Genomic DNA, 23,289 nt, shown 5'->3' on the forward strand with positions numbered 1-23,289 from the left:
TAAAGCGATCTTTGGTTACAACATAAACAATAGACCAATTAGCAGCCCTGTACCAGAGCTGGTTAGGGAATGATAGTGGCTGGATTCGGTGGCAGCACAAATGAACGAAGCAGAAGAGTGTGAAGAAATAAGGGTAGTGGAGAGCATCTCCTCCATTGCTGAAATCCCTCATTCATTTAACAAATGCTTGATGTCCAGATTCAAATCCCAGCTGAGATCCTAAAACAGTCTTGGGCTCAGGGATCCTCATCACTAAATCGATAAAACTTGACCGCAGAGGGCAAGACCTAAAAAGAAATCAGGGCTCAGCACCTGTGTGGGACAGATGCACGGTCGGTTCTTCCAAGAAGAACCCCTCTGCTGGGCTCTACCACCAGAATCCTCGCCTAGCTCAGCAAAGTCCTTTCGGGTCAGGAACTCCGTTCCCCACTCCCGCAGAAATGGGCCAACACTTGTCTCTCGTCTGGACCAGTGCGACTTTCCAAACTTGCCCTCGAGGGAAATTAAGGATTTAACTTTCCGACTCCACTTAGCAGTTTACTTGGGAATTTTCCAAAACGAAGTTGGAAAGAGGAAGTTGGAGAGGCTACTGATAACGTCTCCGGCTCCCGCTCCCTCGAGCCTGGGTGCCGTCCCCAGTGCGGAGCACCAGTGAGCTCCGACAAAAAGCAATGGAAGGTACGGAGCAAATAGAAGCCGAACGCCCACCGGCCGCTCTGTAGTGGGCTGAACGGGAGGGCGGGGCAGATCTTTGTGACGTCAAGGGCCACGCCCCCTCAGAGGGAGCCGCGCCTGCGCCAGGACTGCTGCCTCGCTCCCGGAAGTGGAGGGTCTGCACCGAGAGCGCCGCTGGGTCTGGGTGCCCGGAGGCAGAAGCGTTGGCGGAGCTCGCTCGTCAGCCCCCGACCGCCATGTCGTCCTTCGACACCAACCCTTTCGCAGACCCAGTGGACGTAAACCCCTTCCAGGTAGAGCCCCCAACTCAATTCTCTCTAGTGCCATAGGCCGCGGCTCGGGCCTCTTTCGCTGGAGCCGGGAGACGTGGCGTAGAAGAGACAGGCTGTCTGCCCAATGGGAGAATGGGCTCTGAGGGCTGGCCTATCGTAGTGTCTGTGGGGCGGGACTAGTAGCAGGTGTAACTGAGGAGGGGGCGGGGCGCTGTAGCTTGGAGAGAAGTGGTGGGACCCTCTAGCTCCCTGGGTGTCGCCCCTCTGGCTGGACCCTGCTAGGGAAAGGAACTGAACCAGACGCAGTCAGGGAGACCCCCCAGTGTCGGGGAGAGAAGCGACTTCAACTGAGGGGGAAGTGTGGCTACCCCATCCCGCAGTCTTGGGAAGACATCTTCCTTGAGTCACGTTAGGAAAGGAGGTGAAAACAACGTAATGGAGAGGTGGAAGCCTCTGCTGGGAAGGAGGAATGTGGGAAGATCCCAAGTTCAGCTCTCCTCCCACCCCTCTACCCCTCCCCCAGCCTCCGCCGAGGAGCCAAACTAGCCTACGAGGTGTAGGAGACCCACTGAGATTCGCTAGGAAAGGAAGGTTGGGAGAGGGTGGGTAGCCAACGCACACTGAAATATGGACTTGATAAGAATGCCACACCTTGGCCACGGGTCTAGTTTGGACTGGGATTTGGCTAGATAGGAGAGAGAGCCCAGGTTTAGGGAGTGGAGAGGGCCTGAGGGTCTTGAAGCTCAAGAAGTGCGATCTGATGGACCTGTGTGTGTTGTTAGGGTAGTTGAGATGTGTTGACCTTTGAGCTGGCCTGATCTTTTGAGGAAAGGATCGCGGAAGAAGTCTTCCTACTTAAAGCTGAAACCTTTCTGCCTTTGAGCTGAGGGTGCAGGGGTATTCTTTTTCCCCAGTAAAGGGCTTTGGAGCCTGTGAAGCTTGTTAGCTCCAGATCTCCTGTGCCTCTTATTTTATGTCTGCTTAAAACCAGTTCTAGGGAAGCTTAATTGCGCTGACTGGTGATTTATGAGCCCCGAGGTTTCTGCTCTGTCAGGATGTCACCAGGCGCATTAACTTGTCATGCTTGTATTTTATTCTGGTCACTGGCAGCTGCAAAGTTTCCTGCAGGTGTCGGGGAAGTACTTAGAGGGGTCCTCCTGCAACTCTCTGAGTGAGTTTTCTCACCTTGAATTCCTTTAAGGATCAGAGCAAAGACAAAGGAGACCAGCAGGGAATAATTGTATACTATCAGATCAACATTCTATCCCTCTTTCTTGGTCTCAAGGTATTTAATCAAAGGGAGCCCTCAGGGCAAATTTTAGTAGCTTGGTCTTTGTAATGTCCTGAACATTTCTCTTGCTGCTTAATGCTTCTTGATGGAACCTTTGCAGGGACCTTGTCTCTTATGTAATGGCTTCATCTCTATTAGTTGAGTAAAGAAAAAAACATTTGCATCTTTTTTTTCTGTCAGTGTCATCTGGTAAGAGTTTAATTTAATTACAAAACTGCTTTATAACACTGGACTTTGAGTTTTAGTAAGGATCTAGTGGTCTCTTGGAATGCGTTCTGTGTAATGGTTGGCTTTTTTTTTTCCCTTTTTCCTGTCAGAATAAGAAATAAAATGTCTGTTTCTAATCTGAGAGGCAGTCCTCCGGAGATGCAGAGAATTTGTCTCCAGCGGTAGCAGTGGACGAGATAATTGGCCTGAGCGCTGCCCTGTATTAATAGCAGCTTGAAAGTCTTAGGCTTAAACCACATCTTCAGCCCCAGGAGTGATTGTGCAAATTGTGGTAGAAGTAACTTCTGCATTCAAGCGAGACAGTCTGTCCGTCAGGCAGCTCCAGGATATGGCAGGACAGGAAGCAGCTGTGGTCCTGTAAAGAGCAGCATCTGGTGGGGGATCCTGTGTGGGAAGACGGAAGCTGGCTGGCTGTGACTCTGCTCCTCCTTATGCTGGACTGGGTTTTTCCTCTTGGCACACAGCCCCATGGGGAGAAGGAGCTTTGGACATGGGGCCTTCAAGCTCTCCTGGAGAGCCGCCGTCCCCGTCCTTGTGATGGAAGTGTTTGCTTCCCTGACTGCCAGGGCTGGGACATTGGGAGGGTGTAGCCCTGGGGTGACTGGGTGTGAGCCCAGCTTCATTTACCCAGGGTGTTAGCACAGAGCTCAGGAGAGAGTTAGGGGAGTGGCGATAGGCTCCACAACTGTCACACCTAGCTAGCTTTCAGAGCAGAGTCATGTTTTCTGTCACTCCATGGTGGGTCATGAAAGTATGCTTAATGTTCAGAGTCCATGGTGGACTGTTAAAGAGTCAGGGCATCCTCAGAAATCTATTGTAACCCCTTAGTCTAGAGAGGAGGAAACCAGGAACCCGGTGAGGACGGGGCATGCTAGAGTTACTAACTAATTCACTGCAGGAAGGAGCACATACTGGTCTTAAACTGCATTGGGGTTATTTAGGCCTGCTAAGGAAAGAATGTATCTTCATCATCACTGCCCCTATTTTTTTTTTTTAAGATTTTATTTATTTGTTTATTTGACAGAGAGAGATTCATTGAGAGAGGGAACACAAGCAGGGGGAGTGGGAGAGGGAGAAGCAGGCTCCCAGTTGAGGCGGGAGCCTGATATGGGGCTCGATCTCAAGACCCTGGGATCATGACCTGAGCCTAAGGGAGATGCCCAACAATTGAGCCACCCAGGTGCCCCAACTGCCCCCATTCTTGAAATGAGAGTACTGGTAGGGTTGATTAGTACTAGTTAAGTGAGTTTTAATTACTACTCACTAATTAGTGTTAGCTACACAAATCCCTCCCCCCACCACAGTGTGTGGGGCTGGAATAATACAGATTATACTGTGCTTTTTAGCAGCATAGCTTCTGAGTAAGACTGGTCCTGAAAGCTACTCAGGGTTATGTAATCAAATAAATTTGGGAATCACTCTGTATTCCATTTTTGTTGCAGATTGGCAAGGCTTGTTATTTTGTGAAAGGCTCTGAGCAATCTTACAGTAACGACATTTACTTAACTTTGTCTGACCCACCACTTCCCAAAGTTATCCAGCCATGGAATCCTTTTTCTGCCTGCTCTTGTAATAGAACATGCAACTTCCGCTGTGCCTTTAAATTTAAAGAAGCCTAGGCTTCTTTGCCTAGAGTTATAATTGGGATTCTTAGCAATCTCCCTGCTCAGTAAGAGCTGTGAGCACAGAGTTGTCTCAAGAGCGCAGCAAAGGTTTTTACCAAACTTCCAGGAGGAAGCAGGAAACTGCAAGCCAAGGATTACGGATTTCACAACCTCCCCAGCACTCCCTCACCCCCCTGTTATTGTGGTGCCTCTGCTCCGCCCTCTCTTGGTTTGCTCCCCAAAGCTCTCTGGAAGGGCTTGTTGGGTGGGGAAGGAGAGGGCTGGAGGTGGGCACTGGCGCACCGGTTGGAGTTTTCAGCAGCCTGCTGGCAAGCAGGTCACCCAGGCCTGTGCCAGGGCCACTTTCCTCCTGGGCACATCTGCCACGTTGCCTCAGGCAGACGGCGTTGATCTCGAGGAGGGGGAGTAAAGTGGCTGGCGGCACTTGAACAGACAAAACCTTTCAGTGTCGTGCGTTGCCAGATCACACAATATCACTTTGACACTTGCCTCCTCGAAATTAAAAGATAATCTCAGCAGTGTGGCTGCTTCCCAAGGATTTAAAACGTTTCTCTCCTGTGGGAGGAGAAAGTGGTGGCAGAAACGTGATTTGTGCGTGAACTAAGCTCCCTGCTCAGACATGGAGGCTTTGCCACTTCCCAGAGAGGGTGGGCTCCAGCTTGACTGTAACTGCTGGGATTCTTAAACCCACCAGATGGGCCCATTAGGAACTTTCCTGCGGAATAGGAGCACTGTCTCGAGAAAGTTGAAAACGGTGAAGTTCAGACAGTGGGAGTCCAGACAGCTGCCAGACTGGGGTGTTGGGGGTGGGAGTCGTCTCCCTGCCTCTCGGGCTGGCACCTGGAGCCAGGCTGGGTGCTAGAAAGTGCCTGGCTGGAAACACAGCGGAACTGGAGCCCCACACTTCTGTTGTCTTTGCGGCTACTTGGAGTAGGATAATCCCATGTTCCGAGCAGTGATAATACTTAACCAGGACAAACAAGGGGTTCTCACCACTCTTTCAGAGAAGAGCGCAGTGTGCATTAGCAAGGCATGACCTGTCCAGCAGTGCTCCCTTGAGATGCTGACACATTTAGGCACATCACTGAGTTCCTGACGCTCCAAGGGCCGGCGCAGGAGACAAGGTAAATGAGCAGCACATGACCTGCCAGAGCTTCTGATCTGTTCACGGTAATGCTGGGTATGATGAGGGCAGTGAAGACTTGACGGAAGGAGCTGTGAGGGATCTGAGGAGGAAAGGTAGCGACCTGTGGTAAACAGGGATAGGCGTGGTGCAGAGAGCCGGCTGGATGGGAAGAGAAGGTAGTTCCTATTTCAGGTAACGAAGCTTCCACATACTGTCGCTGCCCAGCCCCAGTCACGTCCCCGCCCCCCCCCCCAACTTCTCCCACTGTGGGCCTGGACACATCCGCTACTTGAGGCACACTCAGTTGCTTGGCCCAGTCACTCTGGTTGTTCTCTCTGTCCTGGACTCTTTAACACTGGGACTCTCACCACCTTCCACCTGTTTGCAGGCTGTGAAACCTGGAGTTCTGTCCTTGACTTACTCTCTGAGTAAGTACTTCCACTTGCATTGTAGCTGGCACATGGGGTGCAGGACCACGTGGCCCCGGGGACCCAAACAAAGCAGGTTCAGCCACTTGCCCCTGAGTAAATCCAGAGGCAGAGAGATGAGCAGTGGTGAGACGGAAGATGGCGGGCTAGCATCTCAAAGACATCTCCAAAGCGTTGCGGGGAGGAAAGACTTCCAGGTTTATCTCAGGAAAGTTTAGGACAAAGGTCGTCTGATAGTTAAATCACTTATTGTCTTCAAGTCAGTCATATGTGGAGTCTCGTGGCTCAGACAGCCCTTGTTGCTTCAGGGGGTAGTTTCGGTTCCGGCAGAGGCCGCTTTGCCCTCAGGGTCTTCAGCCTGCACCCTGGGAGGAGCTGGGAAGAAGCAGCCAGCTAGAATGCTTGAGGTCATAACTGGGCGGGTGGGGACTGGGGGTGGGGGGTGGGTGTTGTCCTCTCCCACTTTGGTTTCCAAGTAGCATCTGCGTCCCCGCCATCCCAGGTCTACAGCTCTAGGGGCACCGGGCTCGCTCAGCTGGTAGAGCAAGACTCTTGATTGTTGTGAGTTCAAGAAAACAGATAAACCAACCATATCCAGGACTCTAGCCCTCCCCTCCTCCTGAGTTTCAGACCAGTATTCCCACATCTTGCCTGCAGGTTGCCTGACAGTCAAGCAGACCTCATCCACAGGTATCTCCAGACCAGCTCGGTATCTTCTCCGGGCCTCTCCCTGCTCCCACACACCCACTCCTGAAAAACTTGTTCTTCTTCCCCTGTGATCACTGCCCTTGTTCACCAGTCACCCAAGCTGGCCACCCTGTCCCTCAACTTCCCTTTGCCCTTTCTGGCTCAGAGAGTGGCAGAGCCCATGGCATCTCCCCAAGCAAGGTGTCTGGAGTCTGTCCCCCCTTCTCCACTCCCAGCTGTCATGCCAGTTCTCTCTGTCACCCCTGTGGACTGTGGTCCCGTCTAGGCCTCTCTCCCCGCTCACTGCACTGTCCTCACTGTGGCAGACACCCGTCTCCAGTTGTCCAGCACTGCCCACAGGTCGAGTCCAAACTCTGGCAGCCCTGCTTCAGGCTGGTTTCTTGGCATTCCTGGCTCCTCTCTCTCTACTCTTCAGTCCACAGCGATCGGAGCCTTCTCCTGTGTAGAGGCTGCTTTTATTTTTTATTTATTATGATTTATTTTATTTTATTTTTCTAAAGATTTTATTTATTTATTTGATAGACAGAGATCACAAGTAGGCAGAGAGACAGGCAGAGAAAGGAGGAAGCAGGCCCCCCCGCTGAGCAAAGAGCCTGATGTGGGGCTCCATCGTAGGACCCTGGGATCATGACCCGAGCCGAAGGCAGAGGCTTTAATCAAACCCTGAGCCACCCAGGTGTCCCGATTTATTTTATTTTTTAAAGATTGTTTTAGAGCAGGGGTAGGGGCAGAAGGAGAGGGAGAATCTCAAGCAGATCCCCCATTAAGCACAGAGCCCAACCCTCATCTTGATCTCACCACCCCGAGATCATGACCTGAGCCGAAACCAAGAGTCAGATGCTTAACTGAGCCACTCAGGCGCCCCTAGAAGCTGGTTTTAAGCGTCAGACTTGAGCACTGGAAACCTGAGTAGTCAGGTAAAAGGACCCACAGTGACCCCTATAGCTGAATGCAAACAAGCTTGTTAAGTGACCCAGCACAGAAGATCCCTGAGCCCTGGCTGACGAAACAGGCTGCTTACACCCAGGCACAGGTACCAAAAAAGGAAAATTCCATACATTCTCATACCTTCTCACTTCCCCTTCCCGACAGCCCCCTCTCCCCTGCCCTGCCTCGTGGCAGACTGTCTCTCCTTTGCTGTCCTGCCGGCTGCTCCCTTGCAGGGTTTTCAGTAAACTTCAATGTCCTTGGTCCTGCCTTGGGTGAATTCTGGCAGCCCCCCGACTGGGTTGCCCCACATCCTGTAGCGCTGCTGTGCCTTTGCAAATGCTGCTCTTTCCTCCCTCCTCCATGCTTGCTACACGTCTGTCATCACTCAAGATCCAGCTCAGGCAGCGCCTGAGTATACTGCCTTCCCTGCCTCCCCAAGCACTTAGTCCCTTCTTCCCCCGTGAAGGTGCCTGGCCTTGCCTGCTTCCAGGGTGCCTCCTGCCACACTTCCCCTCCTGCCTACTGGTTCTCTGCACTGTCTGCTTCTTGAGGACAGGAACCAAGGCTTTTTTCCAGCATCCTAGCCCTGTGCTTGGTGTGGGATGGTTTGCGTAGGGAGGAGACAAAGGTGGAAGGAGGGGGCAGAGGTGGTCAGTGTGACAGCAGACAGGCCCTGCCCGGGGCGCAGGCGCCAGGGCCAGGAGGGCCTTGGGAGCCCAGCCGGTGTTTTAGCCTCACTTTCCTGGGCTGCAGGAGAGAGAGGCCGTGCCTGCACCTTGCTCATTTGGTGGGTCCTCAGGCTCTTTTTAAAAATGCGTGGGTACATGTGCTTTGAAGGGAAAAATAATGTAATCACATGGAAAATTTGGAAGACAAAATAGATCATTGCAATTTCTTGCCTTTTGAAACCATTGCTATTTTGATGCATTTTCCTGCCAGTCTCTTCATATGAGCGCTTTTGACAAAATTGTTATTTGGGATTCATATAACAAAGCACTTTTCTGTGTTGCTGCCCTGTGTCCGTAGCTATGATTTTTAACGGTTGTTTAGACCATCAGGGGGGGTGTGTACCAAAACATTCTTTGCTCACTGTCATTGGATATTTAAGTTGATTCTGGGTTTTTAAAAAATTTTATTTATTTATTTTTTTGGTAATTTTTTTTTTTAAAAGATTATATTTATTTATTTGACGGAGAGAGATCACAAGTAGGCAGAGAGGCAGGCAGAGAGAGAGAGAGGAGGAAACAGGCTCCCTGCTGAGCAGAGAGCCCGATGCGGGACTTGATCCCAGGACCCTGAGATCATGACCTGAGCGGAAGGCAGTGGCTTAACCCACTGAGCCACCCAAGTGCCCTATTTTTTTTGGTAATTTATTTCTTAGAGAGAGAGAGAGTGAGAGTGAGTTGGGGGAGAGGCAGAGGGAAAGGGAGAGACAGAATCTCAAGCAGACTCCTTGCTGAGCGCAGAACCCGACGCAGGGCTCCATCTCACCACCCTGAGATCATGACCTGAGTGGAAACCAAAATCAAATGCTCAACCAACTGAGCCACCGAGGTGCCTCTGATTTTTTCCCTCCTGGGGAATACTGGTGCAATAAACATCTTTGCAGATCCAGATTTTTATGTATTTTTATCCTCTTTCCCCAGGATGGGTTCTCAGGTAAGAGAGTACCAAGGTTCACTGTCGCTCTTTTTACTTGGGACCCAGCCAGCCAGTCTGGGGACGATTGCCCTTTTTTGTCATATGACACACAGCCTTGTCTCCAAAGCAAATAGGATTTCACTGAGGTTCCAAAGTCTTGGTAACTGCCTCTCAGAGAGAATGGCTGAGTATTTTGTTGTTGTTGTTATTCATGAAGTGTTTATTTAATGTGTTTATTTGGAGCCTGAAATAAATCCCACACAGGGAGCTTGGGTGGAGTGTAGGATGGCAAAGTCACAGCTCAAGCGCAGCCAGGACCTGTGACATGGAAAGTGACTGCCAGACTGGAAACAAGTATGTTTTTCCCCGGCCCTTCTCGGCTGAGCTCCAGCCTGCCTGCCTGCCCGCCTCTTTTCCCTTTGTTCCCTGACACTGCATCTCCACGAAGGGTTCCCCTTCTCCAGTGGTGGTGGGCCTCTCTTCCCCTCCGGGGTCCTCCCTTCTCCTCTCCTCCCTCCTTCACTCTGCCCTGGGCTCTTGTGCTGTGCACACGTCTCTGCTAGGATCATTGATCATTGGCTCTGGGAGGGCAACGCACCCTCTTTGTCTTGGTGTGTCCCTCACACCCGGGCTGTTCCCCGAATGGAAAGAACTGAGTGCAGGCGTGTTTTCTTTGTTACAGATTCGGCAAAGGGCATCAGGCAGTTTGAGTCCTTTGTGTACCAAATGGGTTTTGGGTTACCTCTCTATAGGTGAAACTCAGCTCTTGCCATCTCTTGAAATAACTACTTGACCCACTTACAAGTCAGCTGACGTTTGGTGAATAGGAAAGGACGTAGCTGCTGTGGACTTCCTATTTGTGGTTCGGAGTAGAAGCCAAGGGTCTTCATTCAGACCAGCCAGTGTGGTCTTTTGAGCAAGACTCTGCATGTCTCCTGCCATGAGTATCCCCCAAGGACTTCCTGAAGTCCAGGAATAAAAAACCGAACAGAAACCATTGTCCTGGTTCTGCCCCATCTTTGTTCCTCAGGAGCAGGGTTCCTTCATTCAGTCACACATGGAGCACCTTCTGTTTGTCAACTGCAACAGGCTTTGGGGGTGCACTGCTGAACAAGCCTTCCCCTCTCAGGCTTGCCACTGTGTCCCTGAAGATAGACAAATTCAGGATCCACTCAGCCACTATCCCTGTGATCTTGGACAAACCTACTTCCCCTTTGTGAGCTGGGGCTTGCTCCAGCCTCAAACTAAAGAGAATCATTCCTTGCAGGGTGGTCATGATGTTGAAGTTGGGGATGGGGGGGTATAGCTTTTCTTGGCCAGGGCTGCTCAGCTGAGCTGCAGAGCACGGAAGCTGGTTGAAGTGAGGGTTTTCTCCATTCTCTCAAGGATGGATTAGAACCAGATCTATTGTAGATGCACGGGGGAGAAGGCAACTCGTTGCAGACAGTGACTGCCTTAGGGCGTTGGGCCATAATTCTTCCAAGGAATCAGGTTGAAGAAGGCTGGTAGAACCTTCATATCTGATGGCTTGAAAACGTGACCTGTTCTGAGGTGACTAGAACTTCACTCTAGCATCACTGTGTAATCCTGGCACATAGTAGATCCCCAGTAAATGTCAGCTCCCTTCCTCTCCCACCAGGCCTAAGCTTCTCATCTTTCAGAAGGAGCCCAGGCCTGCCCGAGTGTTCTAGGCCCCTCTTCTGAGGCAGGGTGCTCCTGGGCCCTGGGGCTGCTGCAGGCTGCAGTGGCACGGGCGCCCCCTAGCTTTTGGGCAGTACCTCCCCAGAGAAAGTGGAGAAGAGCACGCAGCAGGTCCTTTCAAACATCAGCTTCAAGATCCCATGAGCTTCTGCTTCACATCAGGCCCTTCACCAAACACTAGGAGCTGGAAGTTTGAACTAGACACAGAGGCATTTGGCCACAGAGGTTTACGGCCTGCTAGCCGAGACAGTATTTGTGGTGAGTCTGGTGAGGGGTCCAGAACCGAGTGCTGAAGATTTTAGAGAAAAGGAGAGAGCTCACTATAAGCAGAGTAGTCAGCTCACCAACCCCCAGAATCCTCTTCTGGCTGACCTTGGTAAAGGAAGTGACCTCTCTTCATGGTCTGGAGGTTGCCTGTTAAGACGTATGCGCCTCAGGCAGACATGTGGGCCAGCACCCAAAAGTGCTACCAGAGCCACCTCTCTGTCCTCTGTCCTGTGACACAGACTCAGGTAACCAGTTCCCTGGATGGTGGATCTGATTTCAGTGACTTCAGCTCACACAGTCTGCTGTGGCTTGGTGCTTTGCTGAGTCGAAAAGGGGAACAGAGCCCGAGCCCCAAATCTTTCTTGCAAGAAGCCAGCCCAGTGATTCTGGGAGAAATCTGCTAGTCTTTCATCCAGTGAATAACCTCAAGGCCAGTTCCTCCAGCTCAGCTGGCCTTCTGAACCTCACCTTGTCATTTTGTCCTAAGTTTCAGGGGCCACTAGATGGGGATGGTGGCCAGCAGAGAGCACATAGCCAGGTGGCCTCTCCGCAGAGGAAATTGGGTGGGGTACAGAGAGATGAGGTATCCAGAGAGAAGAAGGGAGTTGGAGCTGCATGCCCAGCTCTGGGCTAGGCCCAGGGGCCAGCCAGCCAGTCTCACCGGTCAGGAATCGGAGGCCCAGGTGGGAAGACGAAAATTGGTGTGTGTGAAAAACATCAGAAAGAACACTCACAGCTGACCCTTGGTTTTGTGAATGTACAGAATAGGGAGCCAGCCATTCTGAGACTTAAGACAAGTACAGTGCCATGGTGAGGGTCTGTTTCCACATCTGACATGTAAGGGGATTGTCCTCTGAAGGTCTGTCTCATGTGAATACCGTGTTTGAGAATCCATTTAGTGGAGGTGAAGCTGGGCCAGCAGAACGGGAGCATGTGGACTGTAGTGAGGGTTGGGGGTTGGGAGGGTTAGATACACAGAGGCAGGCCAGGGGAGGCCTTGTAACCGGGAACTTGGCAGAGTCCAGTGGCCCTGAGCCCATCCTTTACAGCTGTGGAGTTGTAAGCCCGGTACCTATTACATATGGGGAAGGGGGAGGGGAAGGGATGGATGATAAAGGGTGCAGAGGGGGCAGGATGAGGCCACTGCCTGTTGACCTTGGGCCAGCAGCGGCCTGCTGGGGAGAAGGAGATGACAGGGAGTGCTTTGCAGGCCCTAGGCCAGAGGGCTGGCCTTGGCAGAGGTCAGATGGGGAAGGGAAGACTCAGGAAGGAAAACTCAAGAAAAGCCTGTGTTCTGAGGACATTTTTGGATTTTTTGAAAAGAATCCAGAAAAAAAACCCCAAAACATTTTCCCGGCTTTTCATCTGAGCCCTTCATGCCTCTCTATTCCTAGCAAGTGTGCTTGATTTAATAAAACCCCAGCACTGGCAGCCAGCAGCACGTTTTTGTTCCAGAACCTTAAACTGTCCTTTAAAAATGGAGAGGAATAAGTGCTTCCTGTAAAATAATAAATACAACAGTAGAGAAAGGTTATGAAGTAAAAAATAATTCTCTACACCACCCCCCCATGGCCCCCCACACTCCCAGTCCCTGGAGGTAAATGCTGTGAACCATTTTGAATCTGGAAAGGACACTAACAAGGACATGGGTGGTATCTATTCCGAGGTCTCATAGTGGGAACCTTGTTCTGGGTCTCTCCTGGGAAGTCATTGGGGCTGAACTTGTCCTTTTCCAGGAGAAGAGATCACAGCTCCGGTGTGGCAGGGGCCAGGCACAGAAGCCTTCCCGAGAGGCTTTTCAGGGCACCAGGAAGGGCCTCAGCAGTGTCCCTCCAGCCAGGTATCCCTGGGAGGGGCCAAGGGACTGTTATGTCCCTCCCCTTCATCAAGGTTCTCTCTTCTCCCTGGTGTCTCACGGCTGTTTTTTGTTACCTTCCCAGGATCCCTCTGTGACCCAGCTGACCAGTGCTCCACAGGGTGGTCTGGCGGAATTCAACCCCTTCTCAGAGGTTGGTGATCATGCCCTCTTTCTGAGTCCCTGGGCCCTCTGGCTGGTGCTAGGTTTCTGGGGCAAGAAGCCTTGGCAGAGGCAGAAACAGCTCTGAGAAACTTCCATCCTCAAAGGGATAGCCCTAACATGGACATGGGGTAGGGGGAAGGGTGAAGAAGTCACCAGTTCCTCCCTTGGGATCTGTATCTGGGCCCTTCCCTGAAGAGAGCAGGACTGTGCTGGGGAGCTGGGGCTCCAGCAAGAGACCAGAGGTGCTGGGTGAAGTACCACACTGCCCAGCGCCTGAGGCTCAATTGTTGGCCAGGAAGTCGCAAAGGTAGGCCCAGGCCTGCCCTCGGGGCAGTGCCCCTCACTGGCAGGCTGACCGGTGCAACCACTCACCTGCCTCCTTTGGTGTGTCCCGTGCAGACAAATGCAGCGACAACTGTTCCTGTCACACAGCTCCCTGGGCCCTCGCAGCCGGCGGTTCTCCAGCCTTCAGTGGAACCAACCCAGCCAACCCCCCAGGTACTGTTAACAAAGATCCTTTTAGCCTCTCCTTTCCAAAAAGGGAAGCCCCCAGACCAGTAGCTGAGCCCTGAGATTGGGGGAGGGGATGGACCGAGGGCCTTCATTCCCAGCTACCCTTCAAGGGCCCTCTTGACCTTGGAGCTAGTCTTTTGCACGTGGAGGGTCTGCTCAGCCAGGCTCGATCCTCACCCCGCCCCACTACTACCACCAGAAACTAAGCTCTGCTTACCAAGCTGGAGTCCTCAGTGTCTTGAGCAAGAGCATTTGCCCCTGTTTTGCCATTCCAGATCCTCCTGGAGCCTTTGGTTTGTCCTCTCTTACTCGGGGCCCAGAATCTCTCTCTTTCTCGCACTCTCGCTTTTCTTTTTTTCACCTCTTTCATTCCTGTCTTCCTTCCTATTGCCCTTTGTCCCTTCACCAAATGCTGGGGCTCTGGTCTGCCTCATGCCTGACCCTCTCTGCCATCACCTCACTACCCTGTCCCCCTGCCCCCCATCCCCTCTACCCCTGGTGGCCGTGGCCCTCAGTGGAGTGTGTGTTGCAGCTCCTGCTTAGACAGGCCAGCGAGTTCCTGCCTACCAGACTCCTGGCAGTGAGGGAGCTCTCAGAGAGGCAGATGCTGCTAGGAGGAGCTAGTATTCTCAGAGACAGCTACACGCGAAAGCTTCCGAAGGTAGGCAAAGTGTAGATGAGCCTGAGTGAGGGCAAGGCCTGAGCTGGGTTTTGGACTCTCATGGGCCCCAAGCTGCTCCCACCATCTGACTGGACTTGGGAGGGGGGGCCAAGACCCTCAGCAGGGTCCAGCGTGGTCAGTTCTGGTCCTGCTTTTGCCCCCGGGGCCTGAAACTTACCTCCGAAGGCAGCCTCAGTTCTTCGGAGAACTCTTTTTGGAGAGAGCGAGAGAGCGAGTGTGGGTATGAGTACACACGCACACACACGTACGTATGTACACATAACACCTGGCTGGTCATTTCTCAAGGTGACTGGTTTGAGATCCGCTGCCTAAGGACTGTAGACTTCAGGAGGAGCCAGGCGCCTGTGGCTGTAGCGCCTGTTAGGAGCGGGGCCCAGGACCCTGCACTGGAATGCCTCACGTGAAGCTCCCTAGATGCCTCTCTGGGAGGCCTTGCTCTTCCTGGACAGGGGATAAAGCTTGGACTGTGCATGTCACCGGACAGAACAGGGCCCAGCTGAGGGCGCTGGCCTGGGGTGTACCGGTCGCAGTTCAGGTGGACATCAGGGGGCTGCTCCTGGGGGTGGGGTGGGGTGGTGGTAAAATCCCTGAGGCCCTAGGTGCACTTTGGTCTGCCCTCCAGTGCCTCCCCGCTGCACTCACTGCTGGCAGCAGTGTGTCCCCTTCACACACACACCCTCCAGGCTCTTCAGGTGAGGTGTGGCTCTTCAGGTTTCTGTACAGGTTAGTCTCTTATGAGGCCATTTTCCCTTTGCTAGTTACCCCAAAGGTCACTGTAATTGAACTGTGCCTGGATTCTAGAATGGGGGGTAGTTCTCTAATCTCAAGCTCAGGGAAGAAGGGGAGACGAGCCCTGCCTAAGGCTGGTTAACACCTAAGAGGACAGAGGTGTTGAGGCAGTAGGTGGCCTTGGCATCTCTCTGGTGGTCTCTGGTACCCAAGACACCATGGGGCTGGAATTGGCTCTCCCTGCCTGGGGCAAGGCCCTCCCATCTTCAGCTCAGGCTGATGCTGTCCCTCTGTCTCCTGTGTCCGGCTGCCCCCACCCTCTGTGTCCCCCAGGCTGTGGCCTCCGCAGCACAGGCAAGCCTGCTCCGGCAGCAGGAAGAACTGGACAGGAAAGCAGCCGAACTGGAGCGCAAGGAGCGGGAGCTGCAGAACACAGTGGCCAACTTACACGGTAAGGGAGGCTGCCAGCCTCTGGGCCAGCATGCCTGACGCAGGAGCCTTCCCTGAGCCTGCTTGGGCCAGGGCAGCCCTGGAGCTCTCTTGGGCTCTAGATCATCTCAGCGGCGCTGGTGCCAGTGCCTGGAAGGGCAGCGAGGTGGAGGCCAGGAGACCTGCAGTGTGGTCCTCAAACTATAGGTTGTTTCTGTGCTCCTTCCCAGCTCTGGAGGGTTTTGCTAGAGTAGGGCACTGGTCCTGTGTGTGACTCCCCCTCATCTCCGGGATGATGACCCCTTGTGTTTATGGGCTGGTTGTTTGTAAAAGTAATGACTTGGGCCCTCTTGTTTCCCAGTACATTTGGGATCCATTATCTTGGAGTGGCTTGTGGATATTCGTGCCCCATGCCACTTTGCCCATCCACTCCCTATCCATAGTGACTCTGACTCCCACTTGTTGGCCCCTTCTGGGAGCCCTGGTTTGGCCCATAAACTCCAGGAGTGTGCACCCCACATGCTGCTACAGAGGCCAAGCCTGACTGTATTGCTTGTTCGCCCACAGTGAGAGAGAACAACTGGCCACCCCTGCCCTTCTGGTGCCCTGTCAAGCCCTGTTTTTATCAGGATTTTTCAGTGGAGATCCCTGCCGACTACCAGCGGATATGCAAGATGCTGTACTATCTCTGGATGTGTGAGTCTGGGCCGTCTTCTGAGCTCAAGGGGGAAGTGGGGTGTAACTCTAGAGCCCTGTCTGTGCTCTGGCTGCTCCTCACTGCAGACTCCAGCCTTCTTCAGGGCTGGGCTGGGGTCAGGGTGGGGGGTGCCTTCTGCCCACACATTGGCCCTCCACTGTCTACTCCCTGTCCTGGGCAGCCCCCCGAAAAGGCCCACTCACCCCAGTTCACACCACAGATTGAGTAGGGTGGGACTAGCGGGAGGCGGCAGAGTTCCTCTGGGGCTCATTGCCCGTGAAAGGCCCTCCTTTGGCAAAGGCTTCCCTCCCCACAGGCCTCTTGGCTCCTAGGAATGTGAGTGGATATAAGACCCCCTATAGCTCCACTAGGGCCAGGGACAAGAGTCACTGAAAGACGTCTTCCCCAGGGATCAGCCCTTGAGTCTGCATCTTCCCTTCCCCCTCTGCCCTCCTTCATATGCTTGGGCTGTACCCTCACCTTTTAGGAACTTGGTTTGGTCCCTGGTTTTGCTGTCCCAGAAAAACCAGGATTTGGGAGCTCACCCTGCCTTGGTGCAGTCCAAGGACTGGCGTTTCTGCTGATGCCCTCACTGTAGGGACCTCACATCCTCTCTGGGGCTGGTTTGCTGGGCCCGGGAGCCCTTCTGTCCCCTCAGCACCAGCCTGTCTCTCTCTCTCTCCTCACCCTCCCCAGTGCATTCAGTGACTCTGTTTCTGAACCTGCTTGCTTGCCTGGCCTGGTTCTTAGTTGACAGCTCCAAGGGAGTGGACTTCGGCCTTTCCATCCTGTGGTTTATCATCTTCACCCCCTGTGCCTTCCTTTGTTGGTACCGACCCATCTATAAGGCCTTCAGGTGAGTGGGGCTGGGGCAAGGGGAGTGTATGGCTAGCATCCCAGGTAGCAGGCCAAGGGCCTTATGCCCAGGGGCCCCATCCCAGTCTTGGAGCAGAACAGGATGGTGGGGGAATCCACTTTCCCATTCTCATCCACAGTGCGAGCAGACGGGGGTCAGGAGCCATTTTCCTGAGATGTTATATCAGGGGTCTGCTCTGAGCACCATCCTTAGACTAGGCACAGGAGACCTAGAGAGGGGTCCTTGGGCTCCCACCTGCTCCCCTGCGGTCTGCTGCATTACTGGCAAGAGGGCAGGGCTTCTTCAGCTCCCTTCCGAGGCTTTAAGGAGTCCACTTTGATAAGGGCTGCATAGCTGATTGCTCCTAGCTTGTTTCCGCCTCTCCCCTGCCTCCCCAGTAACTCTTGAGCCTGCTGAGTGCAGATGGGCTGGTGGAGAATAGATACATGAGCTCAAGCAGATCTACTTCATAGACCCCCTAGCGTTTGTGGCATTGTGCCTCCCAGTTCCTGCTTTCAGGCTTGGGAACCTAGCAGGCCCCAGGGAGAGGAGGCGGGCGGTGGCTGAACCCTTGCATGCACTCTGCAGGCAGTACGCCAGCCCCTGAGGACATGGGGATGGAGGTTTGGTCTACAGTTCTGTGTTCCCCAAATACCTTTTTATTTGACCCAGGTCAATGGTTTTATTATTGGGTATTTCTATCTTTGGCATCGATTTCCTTGTCTCTTATGAAATGCAGGTACATACCCCAGAAAATGGACCATTAAGTTCTTTATGTCATCCTCTGGGGAGCAACTTTATTAGCTCTTTGAGTAAGGGGTCAAGCATTGACCCCTTAAACTGGAGAGCAGTTAGTGGCAAGTTGTTTCTGATTATGGCTGTGGCTGTTTGTGTCCTCTGGCCAGTGTGGTTCGTCCTCTGGCCAGTGTGGCTCGTCCCCTGGAGCTGTCTGCGCTCCCATCCTGCCTTCTGGCTCCTAATGCCAAGCGAGGAATACTGAGGAGTGAACCCCCCGCCCCACTTAATGACCTTAGGTTTCCCCTTCTCTCCACAGGTCCGACAACTCTTTCAGCTTCTTCGTGTTCTTCTTCATATTTTTTTGTCAAATAGGGATCTATATCATCCAGTTGGTAGGCATCCCTGGCCTGGGGGACAGGTGAGTCCTGGGGCAGCATGAGAGGGTGATGCTTTGGATCCCTTGCCCTGACTTCTCGCTCCCACAGAGCCCTCCGAGAGTACCTATCCTCCACTCTGGCCGGGAAGGTGGGGGGCAGGCTGCCTGGTGTCCTCCTCTGCCCCTCCCATTCTTCCCGGGTCACCACTCACTGCCTCACCTGTTCACCACTTTCTGAGGTGTTGTGGGTGGACTGGCCCTAAACCCTTAGGCTACCAGGACTACGTCCTGTGGAGAATTGCATCCTCTTCCTTTCCTCTGGCTGTTCCCTCCCAGAGGCTGGTGCTGATTCTACAGGCCCCAGGCAAGCCCTTGGGTTCAGGTAGCTGCCAAGAGAGGCCCTGGTCTTTTGTGGACTTGGTGCTGTGACTTTGTCCAGAGACCCTGTAATGTCAGAAGGTGGAGCCCCAGCCTCTTCTGGACTGGCTTTGAGCACAGAGCTGGATTGAGTTTCCTGGGTGCTGGAGTCCTCAGCTCAAAATTAGCCTCAAAAAGAAAAGCTGCCGGCTGATGTTTTCCTTTCTGCCCCAGTGCACAGGGGACATTACAGAAAGGTCAGGCAGCCGCTTGGCTGAGATCCTGAGCCTGGAAGGGTTGCACTACTTTGGTCCCTTCCCTCCAGCAGAGCTGGCAAATGCAGGCCAGAGGGAGGGGCCTGACTCACCTTGTGCTCCGAGCGTGCCCACTGCCCTCCCACCACCCCTCATCCATCTCGCCCTGCTGTTTCTGGGCTTGTCCCTTTCTCTTTGAAAATGTCATCACTCACTACCCTCAGTGAGATCCTAGAAGACAGGCTGTGCCGTAAGTGCTCTTTGCTTCCCAGGCCGGGAGTCAGAAGGCTGGCGTTCTGGTCTGGGCGCCCCGCCCCCCCCGCCCCCCGTCCTGCCCCCTCATAAGCTCGGCAGCCTCCGGCTTCCCAGTGCCTCCCCACCTCACCTCCTGAACCCCGCAGCTGAGTGGATAGAACCCCCCTTTCTTGTTACCAAGTATAAAATACACAGAACATAAAATTTATTTTAGTGACCCCTTAACACAAAGTAAAAAATTCAGTGGCTTTTAGTAGGTCCACAGTGTTAGGTGGCCCCATCCACTAGTTAGTTCTAGGACATTTGCATCACCCTGAGAGGAGACTGTATTTAGTAGACATCCTGCTCCGTCCTTCCCGGAGCCCCTGGCAGCCATGAAGCTGCTCTCTTGCTCTCGCGCCTGCGCGCTCGCTCGCTCGCTCTCTCTATCTGGATCTGCCTTCTCTGGACATTTTGTCAAATGGAACCATACAGTATGGGGCTTTTTACGCCGGCCTCACTCAGTGTGATGTTTTTAAGGCTCACGCTGTAACATGGCTCAGTACTTCCCTCCTCTTTACGAAGTACTCTTCCGTCCGCTTGTCCGTTCATCAGTGGACACACCCTGGGGTAGTTTCCACCTTTCTGCTGTCGTGAACAGTGCTGCTATGTACATCTTTGTACAAGCCTTTGAATACCTGGTTTGGGTTCTTTCGGGGTAGGTATGCGGAGTGGAATTGCTGGGTCACATGTTAAGTCTGTGGTGGGGTAGCCACAGTGTAGGAGGGTTCTCATATGGCCGCACCATTTCCTTTGGCAGTATATGAGGGCTCTTTTTTTTCTGAAGCCTCACCAGTGCTTATTCTATTTTTTTGTGTTCTCAACCTAGAGGTGTATCTCACTGTGGTGGGTTTTTTTGTTTGTTTTTTTTAAAGTAGGCTCCACACCCAACATGGAGCCTGGCATGGGGCCTGAACCCACAACCCTGAGACCAAAACCCGTATGTCTACCATACTCAGTTGGTATGTCACCAACTGAGCCACCCAGGCACCCCAAGTGTGGTTTTTGATTGGCATTTCCTGAATAACTAATGATGTTGACCATCTTTTATTTTCTTTTTGGCCATTTGTGTTTCTTCATTGAAATGTCTGTTCAGGTCTTTCTCTGGTAATTGGGTTGCCATTTTGTTTTCTAGTTCTTTATATATTCTGGATACTAACTTACCAGATTAACGCATTTTCCCCCCTTCTTTATATTATTTTTTCATTCTGTGATACTGTCACTTGATGCACAGGTTTTAATTTTGATGAAGTCTCCAGTTTTTTTCTTTTGTTGCTTATGTTTTCGGTGTCATATCTAAAACCAGGGCCAAACCCAGAGTCATGGAGAGTGAACGGTTTTCTTCTAAGCATTCTGGCTTTAGCTCGTATTAGGTCTCTGATCCATCTTGAGTTAGATTTGTGCCTGGCTGAAGTCAGGATCCAGCTTCATTGTTTTGCGTGTGGCTGCCCAGCGCCATTTGTTGAAAAGACCGGTGTCTTGGCACCCTTGTCAGAAATCAGTTGATGGGGGCGCCTGGGTGGCTCAGTGGATTAAGCCTCTGCCTTTGGTTCAGCTCATGATCCCAGGGTCTAGGGATTGAGGCCCCCATCCGGCTCCTTGCTTAGCAGGGAGCCTGCTTCCCCCTTTCCCTCTGTCAAATAAATAAAATCTATAAAAAGATAATAAAAATTAAAAAAAAAATAAATCAGTTGATGGTTGATGTATCAGTTTCTGGACTCTCAGTTCTTTTCCATTGATCTGTATGTCCTTGTGCCAGTACAGCACTGTTTTGAGAACTGTGGCTTTGTAGTCCAGAAATGGGAGACTATCCCCTCTTACAGATAAGGACACTGGGGCTCGGGAAGGAGACATGACTGACTGGAGGCAGAGGGGCTGCCCTGGGTCCTGGCAGGAGTTGCTGAGGTGACAGGATGAATGCAGTGGGTTGGCCAGTGGTCCTCCTTCCCGGGGGTGGGCTTTGGGAGTGAGCAGCCAGGCTTTCCATATCCCCTAGAGCGGCAGGAAAAGGCCCTCTGCTGGACCACTCCTGTCTGAGGGCAGCATGGGGCCTGTCAGCCTTCACAGAGGCCTGGGCTCTCACAGCCCAAGGGCTTCTGGCCCATGGCTCTGTGCCACAGGGAGGTGCCTGGTGGTGGCCAGTCAGTCTACAGCGGCCACTTAAAGAGCCCCTCAAGGGGACCTCTGGGGCCCCCTCTCACTGTGTCCCCTCTGGCTTCCTCCTCCCCGCCTTCACAGTGGTTGGATCGCAGCCCTGTCTACGCTGAAGCAAGACCATTTGGCTGTGTCTATCATCATGATGGTGGTGGCTGGCTTCTTCACCCTGTGCGCTGTGCTCTCACTCTTCCTTCTGAAGCGGGTGAGTGGTGGGTGCTGGGCCAACAGCAGCCGGAGGAAGCAGACAGCTCTTTCCTGCCTTCGCCTCTGGGATGCCCATCCCTGGAGGCAGTTGGGCTACCCCCTTCTGGGCCCCGGAGGTCCAGTGACTGTCCTCACCAAGTTTCTGGGTGGGAGGTTAGGCAGGTCCCCAGGGCGCACTTCTCACTGCAGCCTCTTTCCCCAGGTGCACTCCCTGTACCGCCGGACGGGGGCTAGCTTCCAGCAGGCCCAGGAGGAGTTTTCCCAGGGCATCTTCAGCAACAGGACCTTCCGCAGTGCTGCCTCATCTGCTGCTCGAGGAGCCTTCCAGGGGAACTAGTCCTCCTGACTCTCCTTCCTCTACCCCAGCCTTTTCTCTCGCCTGCCTTCTAGCTGCACTTTCCATGGGTGCCTTAAACAGTGGTTATGCCCAGCACAGACCTGGGGAGGGTCTTGCACAGTCCTTCCTCCTTCCTTAGCTACCAGCTCTCCGTTCTGCCCGAGGGGAGGGAAGGGAGGGACAGAGACTTTTTTTTTACACAAGAGAAAAAAGGAAAAAAAAAAGTTGTCTTTCCTTCTCTGGTGGTGTAGGTTCAAAGCACTGGGACTGTAGTTCACTTCCCCTTACACAGGTACATGCATGCGTGCACACGCACACATACCCACACACATCACATAGGTGTACACAGTTGGGATCATCAGCTGACCTGGGCCCATGCCAGCTGCAGTTTTATTTCTGCCAGGGTCCGGGACTCCACTCCTCCCCCAGGCCTGGCCTGCATCTGGCTGCACAGGCCCAGCCTTTGGCTTCCACAGTCCTGCCTTTCTCTCCTGCCTAGGCGGGAGTAGTCTCCCCAGGCCCCCTTTAGATGAGCTGCAGTCCAGGTGGATGGAAAGCTCTTTTCCCCAGATCACTCTGAGGTGGTCTCTGGGCTTCCAGTGCCTGTGACACGGTCACTCCCAGGCTCTTCCTTGCCTTCTGTTTCTCCCACATTTATAGCCCTTTAGTGCCCCCTGCACCTTCCTGGTGTGGGAGGCATGTGTGCCCTCTGGGGCCCTCTCTGAGCCCTTGCCCTCTCCCCTCTGTTGACTTACTGAATGTGCAGTGGGGTTGGCTGGGATTCGGGGATGGGGAGGGATGGAGGACATTGACCCCAAGTAGTTCTTGGCCCAACCTTTGACAGTTGTCTAGGGGGGTGGAGTCTGACTATCCTGGTGTGGTTTGGCCTTGTTTCGATATCCTCTCCTCCTGAGGGACAGTGGCCCTTAGCCGTGGCCTCAGATTCTTCCTCACTCTGCCTTCTCCCCTTAGCAATATCTCGTGTGTATGACTCTTCCGGGGGGAGGGGGCAGAAGAATCAGTCCAGAACTGCATCCCTCATGCTGGACTGATGAGCCACTTTACTGAGGGCTTCCCTGTACCCCCCTCGCCTCATGGAACCTAGGTCACCTGTCACTGGTCCTGTGGATTCCTCAGGTGTGTCCCGTGTGATGGGCACCTGGGAGTCCACAGATAAAACCTGCACCCTGTCCTCTAAAAGCCATCTACAGGGGCGGATGTGTGGTCTGAGGGGACTTCTCAAAAAGCTGGCCAACTGCCTGCGCCTGGGACCTGGGGCTCACCCCAGGCAGTGTGCAGACTGCCCGCCCACTCAGCCCCAGAGCCACTGATCATGGCAGTGACCAAGGTTTTGTACACTTTCTGGTATTTTTTTCTTCATGTACAAATGTATATGTTATGTCTCAATTTTTGTGCTTTAAATAAAAACAAGACATTTTCAGACAATGCTGGTCCTCCTGTCTGGTGGACTTGGGAGGATGGGAGTGGCCAACAGAGCCTGCACTGAGTTGCTGCAGCGGTTAGTGTGAAGACTCAAAGATTCCACATCTGGCCCCCCTGCCCTGGCTGGTCTGGTAGGGGCCAAGCGCCTTCTTGACACTACTTAGCCAAAAGCACCTTGTCCCAGTATCTCTGCTTTAGAGCCGCTGGTTCTGAGCCCGAGGGGCAGCCTGGGGAGCCTCTTTGACTCTTATCCCCTACCCGGCACACCTACTCTGCTTCACGTGAGCCATAAACTCTGGGTGGGATTTCCC

The 23,289-nt window shown here is 53.1% G+C and overlaps 1 protein-coding gene across 2 annotated transcripts; it reads left to right on the plus strand.

Annotated features, from left to right (window-relative positions):
* Window positions 1–782: 782 nt before the first annotated feature.
* Window positions 783–22,981, plus strand: SCAMP2 (secretory carrier membrane protein 2). 2 transcript variants are annotated; one of them, XM_032342432.1, is made up of 10 exons: window positions 783–968; window positions 12,833–12,901; window positions 13,312–13,410; window positions 13,958–14,086; window positions 15,170–15,287; window positions 15,833–15,961; window positions 16,659–16,818; window positions 17,873–17,974; window positions 21,076–21,196; window positions 21,401–22,981. In XM_032342432.1, exons 1-10 carry the CDS (start codon window positions 912–914, stop codon window positions 21,533–21,535), a joined length of 1,119 nt encoding a protein of 372 aa, XP_032198323.1. In that variant the 5' UTR covers window positions 783–911; the 3' UTR covers window positions 21,536–22,981. The 2 variants fall into 2 exon arrangements, with proteins under 2 accessions (XP_032198323.1, XP_032198324.1); XM_032342433.1 differs by lacking the exon at window positions 13,958–14,086 and having other exon boundaries at window positions 785–968.
* Window positions 22,982–23,289: the final 308 nt, after the last annotated feature.

The sequence above is a fragment of the Mustela erminea genome, chromosome 5, assembly GCF_009829155.1.
Source record: "Mustela erminea isolate mMusErm1 chromosome 5, mMusErm1.Pri, whole genome shotgun sequence".
NCBI classification, from domain to species: domain Eukaryota; kingdom Metazoa; phylum Chordata; class Mammalia; order Carnivora; family Mustelidae; genus Mustela; species Mustela erminea.

What these genes read in the sequence shown, in the direction of transcription:
- SCAMP2 (XM_032342432.1), top strand. Translation starts at nt 912, where the DNA reads ATGTCGTCCTTCGACACCAACCCTTTCGCAGACCCAGTGGACGTAAAC. An exon ending in AATTCAACCCCTTCTCAGAG is followed by an intron (nt 12,902 to 13,311) that starts GTTGGTGATCAT and finishes TGTCCCGTGCAG; the next exon opens with ACAAATGCAGCGACAACTGT. An exon ending in ATCCCTGGCCTGGGGGACAG is followed by an intron (nt 17,975 to 21,075) that starts GTGAGTCCTGGG and finishes CCGCCTTCACAG; the next exon opens with TGGTTGGATCGCAGCCCTGT.